This window comes from Mustela putorius, unplaced genomic scaffold (assembly GCF_011764305.1).
Source record: "Mustela putorius furo isolate JIRA1106 unplaced genomic scaffold, ASM1176430v1.1 tig00000095_pilon_pilon_pilon, whole genome shotgun sequence".
Taxonomy (NCBI): domain Eukaryota; kingdom Metazoa; phylum Chordata; class Mammalia; order Carnivora; family Mustelidae; genus Mustela; species Mustela putorius.
The window spans coordinates 21604684-21623181 of record NW_025421280.1 but is presented as its reverse complement, the minus strand read 5'-3'; the positions used below and the strand labels follow the sequence as shown (position 1 = coordinate 21623181).

The 18498-nt window shown below is 57.3% G+C and overlaps 4 protein-coding genes across 9 annotated transcripts; 1 reads left to right on the top strand and 3 right to left on the bottom strand.

The window, feature by feature from the left end:
* The first annotated feature begins 128 nt into the window (after nucleotides 1–128).
* LSMEM2 (leucine rich single-pass membrane protein 2) lies at nucleotides 129–5563 on the top strand. 2 transcript variants are annotated; one of them, XM_013060516.2, is made up of 4 exons: nucleotides 129–1281; nucleotides 3982–4092; nucleotides 4186–4371; nucleotides 4554–5563. In XM_013060516.2, exons 1-4 carry the CDS (start codon nucleotides 1260–1262, stop codon nucleotides 4685–4687), a joined length of 453 nt encoding a protein of 150 aa, XP_012915970.1. In that variant the 5' UTR covers nucleotides 129–1259; the 3' UTR covers nucleotides 4688–5563. The 2 variants fall into 2 exon arrangements, with proteins under 2 accessions (XP_012915970.1, XP_012915969.1); XM_013060515.2 differs by having other exon boundaries at nucleotides 3979–4092.
* IFRD2 (interferon related developmental regulator 2) lies at nucleotides 5191–10349 on the bottom strand. 3 transcript variants are annotated; one of them, XM_004760584.3, is made up of 12 exons: nucleotides 10109–10349; nucleotides 8022–8141; nucleotides 7852–7936; nucleotides 7621–7745; nucleotides 7378–7535; nucleotides 7165–7215; nucleotides 6900–7078; nucleotides 6712–6817; nucleotides 6242–6379; nucleotides 6028–6156; nucleotides 5852–5947; nucleotides 5191–5714 (listed from the first exon to the last, which is right to left on the bottom strand). In XM_004760584.3, exons 1-12 carry the CDS (start codon nucleotides 10164–10166, stop codon nucleotides 5634–5636), a joined length of 1326 nt encoding a protein of 441 aa, XP_004760641.1. In that variant the 5' UTR covers nucleotides 10167–10349; the 3' UTR covers nucleotides 5191–5633. The 3 variants fall into 3 exon arrangements, with proteins under 3 accessions (XP_004760641.1, XP_044935523.1, XP_044935526.1); XM_045079588.1 differs by lacking the exon at nucleotides 6028–6156; XM_045079591.1 differs by lacking the exon at nucleotides 6712–6817.
* A 677-nt stretch (nucleotides 10350–11026) lies between these two features.
* HYAL3 (hyaluronidase 3) lies at nucleotides 11027–17695 on the bottom strand. 3 transcript variants are annotated; one of them, XM_045079536.1, is made up of 4 exons: nucleotides 16534–17694; nucleotides 12054–12198; nucleotides 11576–11665; nucleotides 11027–11459 (listed from the first exon to the last, which is right to left on the bottom strand). In XM_045079536.1, coding segments are annotated over exons 1-4 (501 nt in total). In that variant the 5' UTR covers nucleotides 16536–17694; the 3' UTR covers nucleotides 11027–11195. The 3 variants fall into 3 exon arrangements, with proteins under 3 accessions (XP_044935471.1, XP_004760632.1, XP_044935467.1); XM_004760575.3 differs by having other exon boundaries at nucleotides 12054–12964; nucleotides 16132–17692; XM_045079532.1 differs by lacking the exon at nucleotides 11576–11665 and having other exon boundaries at nucleotides 12054–12964; nucleotides 16132–17695.
* Nucleotides 13691–16133, bottom strand: NAA80 (N-alpha-acetyltransferase 80, NatH catalytic subunit). The gene is given in 3 exon segments (XM_045079561.1): nucleotides 13691–14683; nucleotides 14764–14881; nucleotides 14883–16133. Coding segments are annotated over 3 exon segments (975 nt in total). The 5' UTR covers nucleotides 14958–16133; the 3' UTR covers nucleotides 13691–13901.
* Nucleotides 17696–18498: the final 803 nt, after the last annotated feature.

Here is an 18498-nt window from a genome sequence, read left to right as displayed (position 1 = left end):
TCGCTGTGTGGCCTTGGGCAACTTCTTCGTGGTCTCTAGACCTCAATTTCTGCTAAGGATGCTGTGGTGAGGATTAAAGATGGTTTCCATGTGACTGAGGGGATTCCGTGGGGACCTTTCGGGGCCCTACTGACATACACAACGTATTCTGAATAATAGAATTTCTTGGCTGAGTGCTATGAAGAAAATGCAATTTGGCGATATGTAAAATAATGTAAGAAAGCATCAAGGAGGGGGTGACATTTGAGCTAAACAAGGAGCCAGCTGCGGGAGTATCCAGGGGAGAGCCTTGGAAGGAAGAGCCAGGGCAAGAAACAAGGTTGCTGTGCTCAAGGAACATCAAGGAGGCCAGTGATACAGTGAAGTGATGGATTTGGGATGTTTAAGGAGGTAGAGCTTATTGTCTTGCTTTGTCCCATTTGGGAAGGAGGGCCTCAGGGGTCCAATAGCAGAGTGTGGGCCCTAAGATGGGCCACTTCCTCCCTTCAAGGGTAAGTGGTACCATGCCTCCTCATACACTGTGTGTGACTTGTGTACCCTTGGAGAGTAGGAGGGTTCTAAACTGCATGTGCTAAGTGCTTCTGACATGTGGCTGTATTTCCATCCTCCTGTGTCCTGTGCCAGGGAGGAACCATTGTCATTCCTGTTTTACAGATGAGGAAATGGAGGGCAGAGAGGGGGCAATCCCTTCCCCCAGCTTGTAAGCTTTTTAACGGAAATACCAATCTTCAATCTAAGTTTGCCCACTGACCAGCATGAGTACCTGCATGTGTAGGTGTGTCTCCGCCCCCTCTGGGGGCCTTCATGTCCCCGGCTCCCTGGGGCCAGCAGGTCACACAGGGCCAGGTGCTTGTCCATTGGTTTGGAGTAGAGATGACCCAGCTTTGAGTAGAGATCTTTGGGAGTAGAGAGGCTCAGGTCTCAGCTGCCCTGAGGGGCGTTGGGTAAAGACACCAAGGCCTGTACATATACGGGGGTGGCAGAGTTCCCCAGGAAAGACCCTGGGCACCTGCATTAGTGGAGGTGTGCTCTTGTCTGGGCTCCATCACCAGCTAGATAGTCCCCACTGGGTCACTCCACCCATTCCCAGGGCTGAGGGCTGCCCCCTCTAAATATAGCCCAGTGGGCTGAGCTCAGGCCTATTTTAGGCCTGGGTTGGGAGGCCGCTAGCCTTTCCAGGCTCTGAGGAGCCACTGCTGCCTTCATCCTGTCCTGCTACTGGGTGTTATTATCAGCCCCCCAACTGTCCACCACCCGCCATGCCTGAGGAGACCCAGGAAGGTAGGAGAGCATTAATGGGGGAGGGCAAGTCCCCTGTCCTGTGACCCTGTGGACTCTGGAGCAGCCCTGCCTCATCCCATTGACCTCACTTCCTTAACTAGTGAGTCATCAGTCACCATGTCCCAGCTTGAGTTAACGGACCTACCCCCTGTGCATGGAGAGAGGGCTTACCACATCTGGAACCCCATGTCCTCTCCTGCCCTGCCTGTCTCCCCTGCTAAGGACAGGGAGGGGTTGGGGGGGAGCTACCTGGTCAACTATAGGCTGTGCCCAAGTGGGTGTGGGCAGGGCAGATGCCTGGCCAGCTAGGCTCTTCATTCAGGGAGGAAGCTGGGATCCGAGTAGGCTGTTGCAGGAAGCCTTTGTGCATGTGGCCCAGAGACGGGGAGTGGGTAGATCTCCGGCCTCCTCCAGCTTGAGCCTAAAATGGACCTAACTATTGGCTAGTTGGGATCCCTTGGCCTGGCGCGGCTTAGAGCTAGTTAGGCCTTTGGTGGCCACTCGCCTAACTGCCCCATTGCACCCAAGTACAGAGGTTCAGTGGGGCCGAACAGGGCTGACCAGCTGCCCCACGCTTCTCTGGCCCAGCCGGTCAACTCCCTTACCACATTTTCAACATTTCAGCTGGATGGGGGCGGGGTGCCCAGTCCCCAGTAGTGATGGGAGATGTTTGCCTCCATCTGGGGTCCAAACAACGTTTATCAAATTTTTCCCTGGGAATGAACAGAATCCGAGTTCAACTTAGGCAGGGTGAGGAAGGGGCACCTGGGTGGTTCAGTGCGTTAAGCACCCAACTCTGGATTTCTGCTCACGTCATGACCTCAGGGTGGTGAGATGAGCCCTCTGCGCTCAGCAGGGAGTTGGAGCCTGCCTGAGATTCTCTCCCTCTCCTGCCCCTCCCCCTGCTTGTGTCCACAAACACTCCCTCTCAAATAGGTAAATATTATTTTTAAAAAGTGTGGGGAAAGCAGAGCCAGCTGCAGAGAGGAATTTCCTATGATCCCCAACCCATCACCCAAACGTGACTGGCAGCATCTCTTTTTACTCTGGGGCATATCAAGGGCCAATTTCAAGCAAATCATGAAGGCTGAGTTCTTGTTCTGAAAGTGACAGACTGAAAGTCCCATCACCCTTGCCCCTATCAGCAGGAATTCCCTCAGTGCCCCCCCTGCTTTGTTATCTAGTGTCTAGCTGGGTATCTGGAGGTATAAGGAGCCAAGATTATTTAAAAAAAAAAAAAAGTATACTTTTTAGAAATCACAAAATATATTTTTTTAAAGATTTTATTTATTTATTTGACAGAGCCCACAAGTAGGCAGAGAGGCAGGCAGAGAGAGAGGAGGAAGCAGGCTCCCCGCAGAGCAGAGAGCCCGATGTGGGGCTCGATCCCAGGACCCTGAGATCATGACCTGAGCCGAAGGCAGAGGCTTTAACCCACTGAGCCACCCAGGCGCCCCCACAAAATATTTTTGATGGGTCTAAAAATCAGTGAAATCACAAGAAAAGTAGACACCCCAGTGACTAAGTGGGCAGAGGTTGGGAATGGATAAGGAAAGTATTTCAGGCAAAGAAACCCAATCAAGGGGCGCCTGGGTGGCTCAGTGGGTTAAAGACTCTACCTTCAGATCAGGGGCTTTCTGCTCAGCAGGGAGCCTGCTTCCTCCTCTTTGCTTGCCTTTCTGCCTACTTGTGATCTCTGTCAAATAAATAAATAAAATCTTTTAAATAAAAAAGGAAGAAACCCAATCAAACAGGTCAAGGAAGGCCCTTCCTCATCTCCCAGTTTGGCAAACATGTGTACGCATGTATGTATGTAATTTTTTTTTTTTTCAGTGAAGAGGCCTAAAGGTGGTGATATACCCTACTGGGAGCTATGGACAGCCATTCTGGAGGACAGTTTGATGATGGCTTAAAGAAGCCCCTGCTCTTTAAGCCAGTAACTTTGCTTCTAGTAATCTGTCCTTATTAACAATTAGGAAAATGGGGAAAACCTTCATACTCGCTGATGCATGTCCTTTCCTAGGGGTTATTAGCTTCAGAAGGGAACTGGAAACAACCTAAATGCCCAGGCAGCCTCAAAGGGAGGCGGCAGGAGCCTATGGAACAGCTTGATAACAAAGGCGGGTCTCCTGTTACAAGGCTGAGTGAAAACAGCAGGGTTCACAGAAGTACAGCTGAATCACAGATCTCAGAGGCCGTTAAAGCAGGCCCTGGGGGACAGGTGGCACCCAGCTAGGAGAAGGGTGCTTCTGTGGGGCATGCAAAGTTGCCAGACACTGGGTCTGGCCTGGTGGCTACCTCACAGGGTCTGCAGAACAAACTGATAGCAGAAGCAGGGATGAAATTTCATGCACCGTCAGTTGAGCCCTCCAAGGCTGCTAACTCTTTAGGAATGAGCAGGCAAAGGAATGCCTAAAAGTCCTTGAGATGCTCACTGGGCAGGGGGGCGGGGGCGGGGGCAGAGGGAGCAAGTCAGATGTACCTCCTGCTGTCGTGGGTGTTACCAGGCCCAGGGGGGCTCCATGGTCATCCTGGTTCCCAAACAAGGATCATTTCTGAGTTGGTTTTTGGGGCATTTGGAGCCAACCTCCCTTTGTCCTTTCCCATCTTCTCTGAGTCCCTGCTGCTGCTGGAAGCCACCTCAAAGAAGGGAGTGGGGGGTGGCCTGCTGGCTGAATCAGTCCTGCCCTGTCCCAGCAGACACTGTGGCACTGACAGCGAGCTCCAGGAGCAGGGAGCCACTGGCCCCCAGCCACACACAGGAGGTGCGGCTGCACCAGGTGGAGTCCATCAGTGACCTGCACAGCGGAGGTGAGGGGGGCAGGGCGGCAGGACTGATGTACTGGGAGTAGGGAGGAGGGCAGGTACACCCCCTACCCTCCTGATGCCCCATCTGCCCCCCAGGTTCGCTGCGCCCCTACCTGGCTGAGGAAGCGCAGCCATGGGATGAGCTGCTGGGCATTTTGCCCCCGTCACTGTGTGCCCAGGCTGGCTGTGGTCCCCTGCAAGGCCGGGGAAGCTTCCTGATGCTGATGGCACTACTGGTGCTCACCTGCCTGGCGCTCGCCATTCTGGCTGTCTATCTGAGCGGTACGGACAGACAGATGGATGGTGTGGGTAGCAAGTGGGGACTGAGGGTGAGGAGCAGGGCCTGGAAGGCACTTCCTTCTGTATGGTTGGAGGGAGCAGCTGCTGAGGCCGAGGCAGCGAAGGGTGGGGAGCTGTGGGGTGGCAGGAGGTCTGATGACCCCCTCATTCCTGCCTGTCCCCAGTGCTGCAGAGTGAGTCTCTCCGCGTGTTGGCACACACCCTGCACACCCAGGAAGAGACGCTCCTCAGGCTCCGGCTGGCCAGCCTCAGCCAGCTGCGCAGGCTCAACTCCAGCGAGGCCCCCGCACCCAGCTGAGATACCAATGGGACCAGGGCTTGGGGATGGGGGGGGCGGGGATAAAGTGGCCAAGGCAGGCTTCTCCTGACCCACCGTTCTGCACTTCCTTGGTGAGGTTTCTGTACCAGAGTCTGACCTGACCACATGCTCCCCGCCTCTCCTGTCTTCAGGCCAGGGCTGGCAGGTTTTCTGGTGCCAAGGCCCTGGTTTGGGTGGCCCAAGGTCAGAGGAAGCAATACCAGCCTCCTGGCTCCTTCTGTGGCCTGTCAGCAGCTTCTGGCTTCCCCCAGACGTAGGTTCAAATCTAGAAATAGCTGCTCCCACCCCAGTTGCCCAAACTCTGCCAGGCCTCCCAGTGGGGATCCAGTGCCTCAGCACTCAAGCAGGAAAACTCTGAGGATGGGGAGGACGGCCACCTGAGGAGACGGTCTTAAAAGGCAAAGATGAGATGGAGATGGTGCAGAGCCCACGGGGGCGGCAGATGGGAGGGCAGGCGGAAATACCCAGAGCTAATGGCCGCAGCAGGCTGAGCATTCAGTTTAATTATCTCTAATAATCTTTAAAAATCAGCATATAGATCCATTCCAGGCACCCTCGTGTCCCCACCTGTTTCGGTGCCATTTGGCAGATGCCGTTCCTCTCAAGGATGTGGGTCATCCCAGAAGAGCAGGGCCCGAGGAAGGAGAGCAAGGGGCAGCCCTCCTACCATGTGTCCCACAGCTCTGGGATAAGCACACATCTGGCCAGGCCTGGGACAGGGCAGGGAGAGGCCACAGCGCTGTGGGCAGGGGCAAGGGGCCAGGATCCCAATTGCCTTGGCCTCTGGCCACCCCATCCCCATGTCTGTTTTTGGTTTTGTCATTAAAAAAATAAAGCGATGATTCCTGGCAGGGACGAGTTGTTGCAGTGTCTTCTGTTAAAAACACAGGCACGGGTGTGGACAGTCTCTTCTGCTGGCCCCGCCTCAGAGGAGGTCTGCCCGCTTGTCCCGCACGCGGCTGCGTGCCTTGGTCCGTGCTTTGAAGGCAGCAGCGTTGTACAAGTGCTGGAGTGGGGGCAGCGAGCAAGGCTCTGGTGAGCCAGGGAAGGGGAGGCCCAAGCCCTTTCCTCCAGCCCCTGCAGAGCTCTGGGCCTCGAGGCCATGGGAACATGGGGAAGAGAAGGGTGCCCGAGGGTGCAAACCTTCTCAAAACGTGAGATCTTGCAAGCCTTCAGGGCGGCGGCATCCAGCACCAGCACAGGGCCCAGGCCAAAGATGTCACGGAGGAGCTCGTTGTTCTGGGGGATGAAACGGGCAGTGAGCTGAGGCTGGTCCACAAGAGCCAAGCTGGGCAACCCCTCCCCGTCCGTCCTCCCACCTGGAGGTGGTGGTGCATGCCCGATCCCAGCACATCCTTGAAGGCAGCGTAGGCACGGCGCCGCGCCCAGCTGTCCACATAGAGCACCTCGAGGCCGAAGCGGATGGACTCTTCCTCACACTCCCCACCCTGCAGCATAGGGGGACCCACAGAACAGGGCTCAGCGGCTGTGTCCAGGGAGCACTCTCACCAGGACACACGTGCTCACACGTACCTCAACGAAATGCAGCACGGCACGGAAGGTGGAACGCTGCCGCCGCCGGTCAGCCTTGGCACGGTACTTGTTGCTGTCGGTGGCCAGGGTCCGCAGGGCGCTGCAGAGGGCCTCCATGTCCTCGTACAGAAAATCCTCCTGCAGCGGGAGCAACGGAGGGTGTGTGAGCAGAAGCCCAGGTCCTGCATGCTCTCAACATGGGGCTGCCCAAACCCTTCCTCTCACGGCCAAAGTGGTTTCCTCCTTTGCCTGGTCCCCCTGAATCCCTTCCTGGCCCCTATCTGGGGTCAGACACCCCTCTCAAAGCCCCCACCACAGCACCCGGCATCTGAGTCTGTGTTAGGGTGACCTCCCCTCTGTCACGACCTAGGGCTGCCCTAACTTCTGCGATGTCCCCTGCATCCAGCCTAGGTTGGACAGGTGGTGTCAGGAGGCCCCCATCCCTTCCCTTCCCCCACTCCGCCTCACACCTCAAGGTCCCGGGCAAGCTCAAAGAGTAGTGCGATGGTCTCGCCAGCAGCAATTCGCAGGTTCACGCTTTCGCTGGACAAGAGCTGGGGCAGCCGGGGCAGCTGCCTGGGGAAGGGGCAGGCTGAGCTATGTGTGGGCCGGGGCCTTGCTGCCTTTCCCCTCCCACTCACAGCGAGCAGTCACTTACCTGTCCAGGATGTGGCTGATATGGGCACTGGGGCAGACGGTGAGGAGCAAAGCCCAGGCCTGCAGGGCAGCGCAGAGCAGGCCATGCTGGCTGGCAGGGACCACAGGGACTGTGGAGCCACCCACTGCACAGGACCGGCTGAAAACGCTTTCCAAGCAGTTGAGGCAAGACATCAGGTCCTAGGGACACAGGGAGCCAGTGGGAATGGCTCAGGGGTAGAGCCAGGGCCTAGGTGCTCTATTACCTGTGCCCGGAGATGACTTACCTGGACATCGGCAGCAGCCACATAGCACCCCAAGCCAAGAGCAGAAGCGCACTGTGGGAAGGGGGGCAAAGCCATGCCACAATCAGAGAGTGAGCCTGGGTTCCTGGCCACAGGGCTCACCCTTAGAGTAGGGGAGCCTGAAGGCAGGTGGAACCCACCTCTCTGCTTGGGAACTAGGGGATGGAAGGGGGTCACAGAGCCTCAAACACTCACGTGGAGCCGGGCAGCAGGGCTGGCTGTGCTGTCACTGAGCACAGACACCAGGAGGGGCTGCAGGCTGTGGAAGAGCTCCTCGCCCTTGGGTCCAGGGCCCAGCTGCACGCAGAGCAGGCCTAGCACAGCAGCGGCCAGCGCCTGCTCCTCACCCTTCCCTGGAGAAATGCTTTCCGGTCAGCCCATGCAGCAAGGGTCAGCACCCAGCCAGTTCAGGTCTCCCCTGAGCCCCCAGGGCCCAACCTTTCTTGAGGCACTTTTCCAAGGCATCAGCCAGGGTGAGGCGGCGCTCCAGCAAGAAGTCGGGGAGTAGGCGGGATGCCAGGGCCAGGCGAAGGCTCTCAAGAGCACCCTGCCGGGTCTTGGCACTGGGGGACGAAGAGAGGGGACCTTGTGGGCCAGCCCTACTGGGTCACACTTGGCATGGGCTGAGCAAGGACACGGATGTGGGGGTTGGCCAGCAGTCAGGGGTACCTCTTATCTGTGAGGCAGTCCACATACTCCTTCAACTTCTCCTCAAGGTCTTCCTGCTGGCCCTGCTCCTCCGCGGCATCCCCCCCTGCAAGGTCAGCGGGTCAGCCCTGTGTCTTGACCTATCCCAGGGAATCCCCACAGAGGCCCTGCCACCTCCCACCCGCTCTCACCAAGGCTGTCCTCGGCTGCAGTGCTAAGGAGGCTGGGGCATTCACTGGTGGTGCTGCGGGCCTCACTGACGGCCTCGTCCTCACTGGAACCTGAGTCAGCCTGGGTACTGCTCCGGGCACCTGGGAAAGGTTGGACACATTTGTGGCAGCACCTGGCCTGCCTCCACTGATGAGGGATGGCTGGGGGGTACCTCACCCAACCTCATAAGCCCACGAGAATAAAATCCTGCCCCTTTCAGAGATGAGGAAACAGAGACTGTGGCATGGGGCACCGGGTCTGGGATTCAGGGAACACTGAGCCAGGAAGGAGGAGAAAGGGAAATGAGGTCCATCAGCTGGAGAACATCAGACGCGAGGTCCAGCCGAGGAAAACCCGGCAGGCTTGGTGAGTAGAGCCTCCTTGAGACTACAGTGTGCTTTACAGAGATTGAGAGCCTGGTAGCGGTAGACAGGGCTGCACAGGCCCCACCTAAGCCTGTGGCTGAGCCTGGAGTGGGGTTATTTCTAGGCAAATCCTGGGAGAGCTCAGCTACTCGCCCAGATTATGCCTAAAAATGGCCAGGGCAAAGGTCAGGGGCTTAATTATAGGATCTGTATATATAGAATACATACACACACAGGGTTCAAATTCCAGCTTCCTATCTTAAAAGAGGTGTAACCAAGTCAAATACCTAGCCTTTACCCCCTCAATTTCTTCATGTGCAAAACAGAGATGCTAAAGGACTCTTCTGGTATAGCAAATATATATCTATATCTGGTATAGATAATAACTAAACAACTAGTTGTGGCTCTTCTGTGGGCCAACATCATCTATCTGCCCTGGGGCAGAAGCCCAGCTCCTAGTGGATGTGGGTGGCTGCCCCAGGCTTCAAGCATACTGTCTTCTGAGATCCCCCTGGACCATCCCAAGCCTTTAGCTTTGGGTGAATGGACACACAGCACCCTCCTGATCCTGGGAAATGCAGAAAATGGAGTGACCCCTGACCCCGTGAGTCCCTGAAAATAGGTAAACAAAGGAGAATGTCAGGGTCAGCATAACGTACACTCCTGTGTGTGGGTTCTGCCCAGGGTCAGGGGCTGACTTTGGCAAGGGCAGCTGCTGCAACAGAGCCCCAGATGGGTTCTGGTCACCAGGCTGATCCTAATTCTCAGGAACTAAACACTCCATGTGCCTGCTGGACAAAGTTGAGCATGCATCCAGGCCTCTCCTCACCTCCTCTCTTACTGCCCTAACCAGCCAAAGCAGCCCAGCCTCCCTCATGTGCTCCCTCCAGATGCCAGGGCTCGGCACAACTTTTTCCCTCTGCATAGCACTCTCTTCTTCACCTTCTCGGGATTCACCCACAAGCCCCTCCAGAACTCCTTGGTTCCTAAGTGTGGAGCTGACACCATTTAATGAACTTATCCCACAGCACCAACCCTTCTGGAATGTGGCTACCCTCTTAGATACCCCCACACCCAAGTCCTGTTAGGGTTGTGGCCAAGTCTGAGCTGTGCGTAGCAGGCACCCCATTCCTGAAGAGTAAACATATGTGTTTACTGCATCAAAACACACTCCTGTTGGAAGCTGATAAGTCTCAGAGCCGCCTCGGGCTCCAGGGCACTCCCCAACCCTCCCGCCAGGCCCACCAAAGCCGTGCCAGTGCCAGGCCCACCAAAGCCGTAATCCTGCAACTTCCCTATAGCCGATCCCTTCAGTACTCCCCGGCAGGCTAGGCCTCCCTCCAATTTCCTAGTCCAGTCCAGGAAAGCACCAGGTAGTGGCGAGGGGGACAGGCTTCCTGCTCTGTTCGGCGGTTTGTCCACCATAGGAAGCAACTGGGGTGCGGCGGCAATGCGGGAAACTGAGGCGGGGAGGCGCCCACCGGTTTAGGGCCGGTAACGCGAGCTCCGGAGCTGCAAGCAGTGCGCTAGAGTTGGACACCCACGTGGCCGCTGCCTCCTGGGGCACGTGTCGACGGCGGGGGAGTTGCGGGACGCAGCGCCAGGTTGGTCGAGGGAGAAGTCTCTGTTCAGGACCCTCCGGGACACCGACGGGAAAGCCAGGCAGGACCCCGCTCGCGGTTCACTAGTTGCTCGCCACTTACCCGCTCCGCGGCGCTGGGCGCCCTTGCGGGGCGCGCTGCCCTTACGGGCGCGGGGCATGCCGGGAATCAGGAGCGCGGGCGCGCGGAGGGCGCGGGGTCAGGGACCCGGCGGGTGAGGGCTCCAGACCGGCGAGACGCCGGCCGCTGGGCTAAGCTGAGACTTGGGCAGACGACGGGAGCCACACGCCACACGCGACACCATCTTCGCGAGGCGCCCCGCCCTGCCAAACGGGTCGGAGCGCCCCGCCCTGCTAAACGGGTGGCCGGGAATGTGAGTTCTTGGCCATTGGGTTCAGGCCCACATCCACGCGGCTGAAACTACTAGTCCCAGGGGGCTGTGCGCGCAAATGACGGCCGGCCGGGTGGGCGCAGAGCATCTCGGGAATTGTAGTGTACTCCCGAGACCCAAAAGCCCACGACGCTCTCGCCGAACTATGCACCCACAATGCCCTGCGGTCACCCACCCCTCCTCCCGTGTCCATGTGCTTCCCAGCACAGTCATTAACTCTGAAGCTGCGGTCTTGGAGCAGCCTACCAAGGCAGGCAGGACCTGCATTTCTTGGCACTTGAGGCTGGACGTTCGCCACAGAAAGAGCGTGGGGCTTGGTAGAACTGAGTAAACAGTCAAACCTTAGGCAGTGAAAGAAAAAGTGACTTTATGATGAAGCAGAGGAAAGACAACAGCTTAGCACTTACAGACCTTAGCCGAGATCTTGGAGCCTACCTGTCCCTGGATGGGTCTCCTATGACCTTTCCATGGACTTGGTGAGGAGTTGGAACAGAGCTCTGGGCTGGCAACCCTAACCATCTGAAACGCTGACTCTCCCTTGGGCTGCTTTCTTATCAGAAGGGATCCAGTGATCTCAGAGGAACTTTGGTTTTGAAATGGTGCAAGCAAATAATAATAATAAGGTAAAATGGGGTAAACCATTTTTTTTCTGGCCCCTTCCACTTCCCAGGGGTCCCATGGGAAGTGGAGGGTGTGTGTGGGAGGACTGAGTATAAACTGAATAGAACAAGTGTGGGACAGGGACAAGAGACATATGGCAGCAGGGACAAGAGACACAGGAGCAGGTAACTTCTGGCTTTATGCTGCTGCTTCAGGCCTGGGCTCCTGGCAGGTAGGGCCAGCCCAGCCCAGGTAACAACGGCAACCAAAGGACTCCCAGGGTCCAGGGCTGCCATCTGGCTGCAGGTGCAGAAAGGCTTCCAGCTGTCCTTCATCTTGCCAGGCACAGCGCCCGTGGCCATGGCACCGCTGGTGACTGCAGGCTATGGCTGCCCTGGTCACGTTGATTACATAGGGGCCCAGGGTGCCCACTAGGTAGTCATGGAGATGCCAGCACTCCTCCTGAAGAAAGGGGAATGATGTATCAGTGCTCCTGCTCTGTGGCTCTGACATGGTCTTTTCCCCAACCCTGGGATTCTAGCATGGGCTGCATGGCAGGTTGGAGGGACAATGTTCACCTCAGAGCTGGAGAAGCTCAGGTCCCCCCAGAGCACCACGCCGGCTGCCCCGAGTGCTGCGCTCACACCAATGGTCTGCACAAGATCATCCTGGAGGCAAAGAACAGCTAAGCCAGGGCTAAACTGGCCAGATCCAACTGGGCCTACTTCCACCTTTGAGAAACTTTTCTGGCTTATCGCCATGATCAGGTTTCACATCTAGAGTAAGATTCCTTGGCACTGAGCCTCTAAGTGGCTTCTCCGGTCCTCCACTCAGAAGATGTTTCTCCTCAGACGAGGGCTCCAATGGCTGGGCTTGCCTTCCCCCTCAAGATATTCCAAGGCAGAGCCAAACTTCCCTTTTCAGATGCTCCAGAATGGGACCTCCCAGGAAGAACTAGATCAGAGCCTCCCCATCAAATTCCCCTGGGGCAAGGTCTTCTCTTCAGTCAGGGCCTTGCCTCCCCACTCAGACCCCTAGATCTCAACTTTTACTCACCCGAGACAGGAACCTTCCAGAGCTCCGGTGTGTGAGGCGGGCATAGGCCAGAACAGGCAGAGGATGTGGGTGTCCAACAGAGGCCACACGGAAGGCCTCCTCCAGGCGGTTTCGGACAAATGCCTGGTGGTAGATGGGTGGCAGCCTGGGTGGGAGGTAGATGCTAGGGAAGAGGGCACTGGAGGCAGCCCAGAGCCAATGAAGTTGGGTGTTGCGGGCAAGGGCAGCTGGGTGGCAGTGTCCCGTGTAATTGGAAGTGATACCATGCCAGCCATTGCTACAGGCTGGGAAGCGGTAGAAACCCCAGAGCCCATGGGGTTGCAGGGCTTGGCCCAGCCGCAGTGTGTCCTCCATCAGGGCACGGGCTGTCTGCTCAAAGCCAGCACGGGCCTCATGGAGCTGCTCCTGGGGGCTCAGGTCGGGGAATACCCGCTGTGCCCAAGCCCATGAGGCTGCCTGATAGGCTCGGCGGCGGCCCCAGTTTCCAGCCCAGAGTGGGCTCCATTCCTCCCAGTCTAGCACTGCCAGGCCAGCAAAGCCACGTCCTAGGCTGCGATGGATCTGGAAGGCAGCCCGTGCCAGGTGGCGGTCAAGAGGGACAACCTGGGGGATACCCCCATTGTGAGCTGTGCCCCCGGGCCCAAGGTAGGGATAGAGGCCAAGCTGGTTCTTGTAGAAGATGGTGATGTTCTGGCCATGAAAACGCTGGCCACGGTTGGCTGTGATGCCCAGGGCCTCTAGTGGCAGGTGCACGCCGAAGCGAGTCTTACAGTGTGCTGAGGGTATGTTCCACAGCACAGAAAAGGGGTGTTCAGGAGCCCACACCAGGGGTTGGCCAAACCCTAGGCACAGGGCCACTCCGAGCACTAGAGCCAGGCCCAGCAGCATGATCATGCCCCAGGGATGGAAACCTGCAGGAGAGAGGAGCTGTGAGCTTAGAGTCCGATTCCATGGCCATACCTTCCACACAGCCTGGAAAGCTAGGAACACTCCCCCACTATTCCCCACAAGGATGAGGGGATGGGGAAAATATGGCCCCCCTGTAGTCCTCTAGCCCCCTCAAACCAGCCACGCCATGCATCGGCCTGGGCAGCTCCCCTCCCATGCTCTCCCTCTTTGTCATGGGACCACTGTGCCCTCTGACACCTTGCCTACTCACAGTTCTCACCAGTCCCCTTCTGTCCTCTGTCCATCTTGTTCCCTGCCCCAGGAACACGTAACACCCTCCCCCTTGCCTGACTTGACTCCTACTTAGCACTCAGATCTCTGCTGTGACATTACCTCTCCCGGATTTCCAAATGGACTGAAGGTATTTAGGTTCCCATTGTCCCAACATAGATCCTGCCACTGTATGCCTGTGGCAGGATCAAGGCCCTATCAGTCTAGTTCCTCATTGCCCGGGGCCCAGTCTAGGGCCTGACACACAGTAGGTGCTCAGTGAATGGTGATGAGTGAACATGGAAGGGAACAGACAGACACCTTGTCACAGTGGCCTGGCAGAATGGGAGGGGTAAAGGTTAGGCTTCCCTTCATCCAGGGTCCAGGGCCAAGGTGCATCCCAAGGATCTTACAGAGACAGTGATCTAAGATAAGGATGGGGGGTGGGAGTGGGTCAACAAATACACTGTCACAGCCGCACCCATCAGAAGCCTTTATTCAGCCACACTGACAGCTCCGAGCCCCAGCTGTGGAGCCTCTCCCAGCCTTGCTGGTGCTTGGGAAACAAGCAGCTTCCAGGTTCTAGGGACTGAGCTATGGCCAATGGGGGTACTGAGGCTATATGAGGCTGGTACTGTCCTAAGCAGTCCATCGACCCTGTAGACAGTAGTGCTTTGCCATGGGTAGCCCTCAGATGTCCTTTTCCATCCAGAATATGGGGCATCCTCTCAGGTCCTGGTACTGTGTCTCCAGCAGACTTTGTGGAGGGGGCCTCGCAGGAGGTGGGGGTGAGGTGGTCAAGGACTCAGGCAGGGGAGGGGGTGGTGGCAGTGCCGGCCCCTTGTGGGCTCTTGGGGCAGTCTGGGCAGTTAGACTAAGAGGCTTGCAGGGTGGCCGGGGAGGGGGTGCTCTGGGGAAGGCCTTGAGCAGGGTGGCAGGCAGCCGTCGGCTGGTGAAGACCAGGCCCTGCACAGGCTCACCCAGCTGGTAGCCCAGGTGGGCGTAGAACTGCAGCTGGTCGTGGGTGGTGAGGTGCAGCCGGCGGAAGCCCCGGGCCTGAGCAAAAGCCTCCAGGCCCTCCATAAGACGGCGGCCAAAGCCACGGCCCCTCAGAGCCCGGGCCACCACCACTGTCTCCACCAGGAGGCTCTGGGGCCGGTCCAACACCCGTGATAAGCGGGCATGACCCACCACAATGGGGAGTGACTCGGGTGTGGGGCGGGGGCTCAGCAGCATCAGGCAGAGGGGGAAGGCATCTGAGGACTGGCCCAGGGAGTGCAGGCGGGAGGCTCGGCTTCGGGGCCACTGCTCATTGATGAGGTCAGCACAGGCATCCAGGAGCTCAGGTCGGCAGTGCACAGGCTCCAGGGTCAGTTCAGCCAGGTTGGGAGCTGGGGTCTCCTCTGGCTGGTGTGCAGGATCCAGGGTCAGCTCAGTGGAGCCAGGACTGAGGGTCATCTCTGGATGGCATGCAGAACCCGGGGTCAGCTCAGCTAGCCTGGGGCTCAGGGTCAGCTCTGGTGTGCAGGATCCTCGGTCAGCGCGGCCAGGTTGGATCTCAGGGTCAACTCTGGCTGGCATGCAGGATCCAGAGTCAGCTCGACTGGGCTGGTACTCAAGATCAGCTCTATCTGGTGTGCACGGTCTAGGGTAGGGGTCAGCTTTGGGGGGGGCAGGGCTCAGAGTGAGCTCTGGTCTACATGTAGGATCTAGGCTCAGCTGAGTCAGGCTGAGAGCCAAAGTCATACCCTGCTGGGTTGCAGGTGGCTCAATGGAAGGCTAGGGATTAAGAGCACGGTTTCCAGACAGTAGTATTTCCTCGGACCACAAAGGTGCTCCTCTTATGAACAATAACCACATTAAGCTGTACCAAGAGGGAGGACAGGGTTGGGGCAGGGAGGGGCTGACAGAGTGCTAGGGAACCCAAGCATCCTGCAACTACTAAACTATACCTTGTCCCTATACTCACCTGATGACACAGGTAATCTGGAGACCATCCCCTATACCTGACTCAGGTGGACAGCAGAGGAAACAGATCCAGCGTGTCCTGCCCCACACTGGAGGGAGGCCAAAGGCTAAGGCTGGGGCAGAACCCAAAAGTCCTGGCCCCAGCCTGTTGTGGCTACAACTTTGTCCTCCCCAGGACAGTGGATTAGTCCTACCACCGTGGCTGGCTGGCCATCAGACAGAACATGCAAACTAGACACCAACACCCCCTACTTTAGCCCATTCAGAATTTTCTTTGGAGGAAACACAGCTAACCCCAAGAGCTCTCTGTCCCTTCCTTTTCCCTACATTCTTGGTCTTTTTGGCTGCTTGGGCCATGCCTGCTACCTGAGCAATCCTGGGGCACGACTCACCCATCTATTAGGATCGGATTTCCTTCCCTGAACTGCCTTCCCTGGCTGCAGCACAGAGTCCACTGCCCCCTCCCCGACATTGTGCAGCTCAGGACACTTTGCTTGGGCAAAGACACCCTTCAGATGGGGCCCCAACAACACTTGCAAGGGGCCTGGCTCACAGTCCCACAGCAATGTGGCTCTTGCAGGCTTGGTTCCCCCTGGCCTGAGTTTCGTAGTCACCCTAGATAAGGACCACAGCTTCCTTCCTAAATCCACAAGGGTGTCCAACGGCCACCAGGTTGGGGGCTCAGACCTCCTGCGCCTAAATCCCATTGTTTGCCCATTCGACCGCAGGCCCTGCTGCCAGGAGGGTCTATGCTGGGGGATTTCTGGTGGTGGGGTATCCGCTGGGCCGCACGCTTTTACTCACCTGCTCCAGAGATGACGTCCTAGCTCCCCTTCCCCACCTTCCCAAGAAGGTCCCCTAAGCTTGAGGCCAATTCCACACTGGTCATGCCCAGGTCGGAGCCCCCACCCCCACACACTATATCCCACTCAGAGGGCTGTGAGCCCCTCACCTGCATCAGCTACCTCCTCAGCAGCCGCAGCCTTCCTAGAGGGAGGAAGCCCCAGGACCCGCCCGCAGGCTTGGAACCCCAGACGTCCCCGCGGGCTTAACCCTTTCAGTGCCGACCCCACCTACTGTGGGCGGGGCTCATGTATTCTCAGGGAGAGGCGGCAAGGCTGTCCTGTGGCTGTTTCCCCCTCCCTCCTAGTGGGTGACAAACCGTGGAGCTTTTGGGAGGGGGTTGCTTCGGGAGCTGGACTCTGGGTGGGTGTGGCTCGGCATGCTCTGGGAGGGAACGACAGACGCAGGGAAGGCGTGCGGGGCGGCATAGCCACTTGAGGGCCGCACGCGTGGGGCGGACGGGAGACACTGAGGACGAACACGCTGCGCATGGGAAGAGGGAGGTACTGACATGTTGAAGGCAAGATCTGGGATGCTCCGCGTCCTCGCTCCGCGCTGGCCGGTTTCTCGCTCTGTGGTTTGGATTCTTCCGACCGCCCGCGCTGGCCCCTAGTGGTGTGGCGGACGCACTGCAGCCGTCGCGGCCCGCAGCGCCCCACCTGGTCCGGATTTTCCCTAGGCCGCCAGATCCCACCCCGCCTCCGCGCGTCACCTCTTAGGCTCCGCCCCCGGTTCAGCGCGTCATAACACGGGGCCGACGCAGGTCGGGTCTTTGCCCTGGCTCCGCCTCTGTCTCTCCTGCCGTAGCCAATCCACAGCTCCCGGCTCCGTGCGCAGCAACGCTGTGACCCAGCGCAGGCTCCACCTCCTCCTCGACCGTGCCCTGCTCAAGGCAGGCGAAGTTTCTGGCTCCTGGGCACCGCTTAAGTTCTCCCGGTTTCCGTTCGGCCGAGGCCTTGCCGGGACCCATCTCGCCAAAGCCTTGATCGGGTGGGCCCCTCCTCCACCTGGTTCTACTTCCGCCTTGCCTTGTCTTGCCCCACCCTAGGCTCAGGCAGGTCTCGGACCCCGTTGGCCTCCAGGGGTAAAAGGGTTCTGTGTAGAAACGGAGCTTCCTCCTGAAATGTGGGTCCCATACTCGGAAGCAGCCGTCCTTGGACAGACATCAGGACAGAGTGAGAGAGACTAGCCTTTCCTGTGCTCTCTGCATCCCAGCGCGTGTACGTTTTAGGCGCTTAATAGCTCTTGAAGCAAGAATCATGTCTGCTTTATTTGCGAGGGTGGTACCTGTGAGCAGGTTCAGGTTGCGTGCAGGGCTTGTTACTGTCAACACACAGGAGGAGCCAAAGGGCTTTACCTCTATGGCTAGACAGCCTGGGTTCCACCTAAGCTTCTCATATTTTTCTGGCTGTGCAGCCTTGGGCAAAGTGCTTACCCTTTTAGTGTGTGCCTGTTTCCTCACAACCTCATGTTAGGATTGAATGAGTTTTTCCACTTAAAATGCTTAACATAGAACTTGGGAGGAGTAGGTCCCCAGTGAATGTCAGTTTGCTACAATGTCATGATTGTTACAGCTTAAAGACTGGGCTCAGGGGGCACCTGGGTGGCTCAGTGGGTTAAAGCCTCTGCCTTTGACTCACTCAGGTCATGATCTCAGGGTCCTGGGATCAAGCCCCACATCGGGCCCTCTGCTCAGCGGGGAGCCTGCTTCTCCCTCTTTTTCTGCCTGCCTCTCTGCCTACTTGTGATCTCTATCAAATAAATAAATAAATAAAATCTTAAAAAAAAAAAAAAAAAGACTGGGCTCAGTGTCTCTGGAGTCTCTGGAGATGTTTATGACCTTGCTGGGTGGGTGCTGGAGTTAGAGCCTTCAGCTATCCTGGCCTGTAAACATGTATGCAGGTGCAGGCATGTGGTGTTGATGGTCTCTGAGAGTACTCCTGACTGTGACCATGGCTAGTGTGATAGCCTGTACTTCAGAAAGCTGTGGTCAGGCTCAGACTGCATTAGGCTGTGAAATCAAATAAAGAAAACCTCATTTAAAATGGAGTCAAGGGACGCCTGGGTGGCTCAGTTGGTTAAGTGTCTGCCTTCGGCTCAGGTCATGATCCCAGAGTCCTGGGATCGAGTCCTGAACTGGGCTCCTTGCTCAGCGGGGACCCTGCTTCTCCCTCTCCCTTTGCTGCTCTCCTTGCTTGGGTGCTTGCTCTTTCTCTCCTTCTGCCAAATAAGTTAATTAAAAATAAAATAAAGTGAAGTCGAGAGGCTAGAAGGGGGAACTCAGACATACCACTCCTTGCAGCCCTTTGCAGACCCAACAGGAAGGAGCCTACTTTACACCTGCAATGGGAGGAAAGGTTTTTTCATTACCTGACAACAGCCCAGCCAACAAGAGTCTCATAACTCAATGAAAAGACATTGCCACCACCCTTCGAACTCCCAGTTTACTCCAGTGGATTTTCTGTAACAGGCCCTT

What these genes read in the sequence shown, in the direction of transcription:
- LSMEM2 (XM_013060515.2), top strand. Translation starts at nt 1,260, where the DNA reads ATGCCTGAGGAGACCCAGGAAG. An exon ending in CAGTGACCTGCACAGCGGAG is followed by an intron (nt 4,093 to 4,185) that starts GTGAGGGGGGCA and finishes TCTGCCCCCCAG; the next exon opens with GTTCGCTGCGCCCCTACCTG. An exon ending in TCTGGCTGTCTATCTGAGCG is followed by an intron (nt 4,372 to 4,553) that starts GTACGGACAGAC and finishes GCCTGTCCCCAG; the next exon opens with TGCTGCAGAGTGAGTCTCTC.
- IFRD2 (XM_004760584.3), bottom strand. Translation starts at nt 10,166, where the DNA reads ATGCCCCGCGCCCGTAAGGGCAGCGCGCCCCGCAAGGGCGCCCAGCGC. An exon ending in CGCCCAGCGCCGCGGAGCGG is followed by an intron (nt 8,142 to 10,108) that starts GTAAGTGGCGAG and finishes AACCTTTCCCAG; the next exon opens with GTGCCCGGAGCAGTACCCAG. An exon ending in TGCAGCCGAGGACAGCCTTG is followed by an intron (nt 7,937 to 8,021) that starts GTGAGAGCGGGT and finishes CTGACCTTGCAG; the next exon opens with GGGGGGATGCCGCGGAGGAG.
- HYAL3 (XM_004760575.3), bottom strand. Translation starts at nt 12,947, where the DNA reads ATGATCATGCTGCTGGGCCTGGCTCTAGTGCTCGGAGTGGCCCTGTGC. An exon ending in CTGGAAGGTTCCTGTCTCGG is followed by an intron (nt 11,666 to 12,053) that starts GTGAGTAAAAGT and finishes CTTTGCCTCCAG; the next exon opens with GATGATCTTGTGCAGACCAT. An exon ending in TGAGCTTCTCCAGCTCTGAG is followed by an intron (nt 11,460 to 11,575) that starts GTGAACATTGTC and finishes CCCTTTCTTCAG; the next exon opens with GAGGAGTGCTGGCATCTCCA.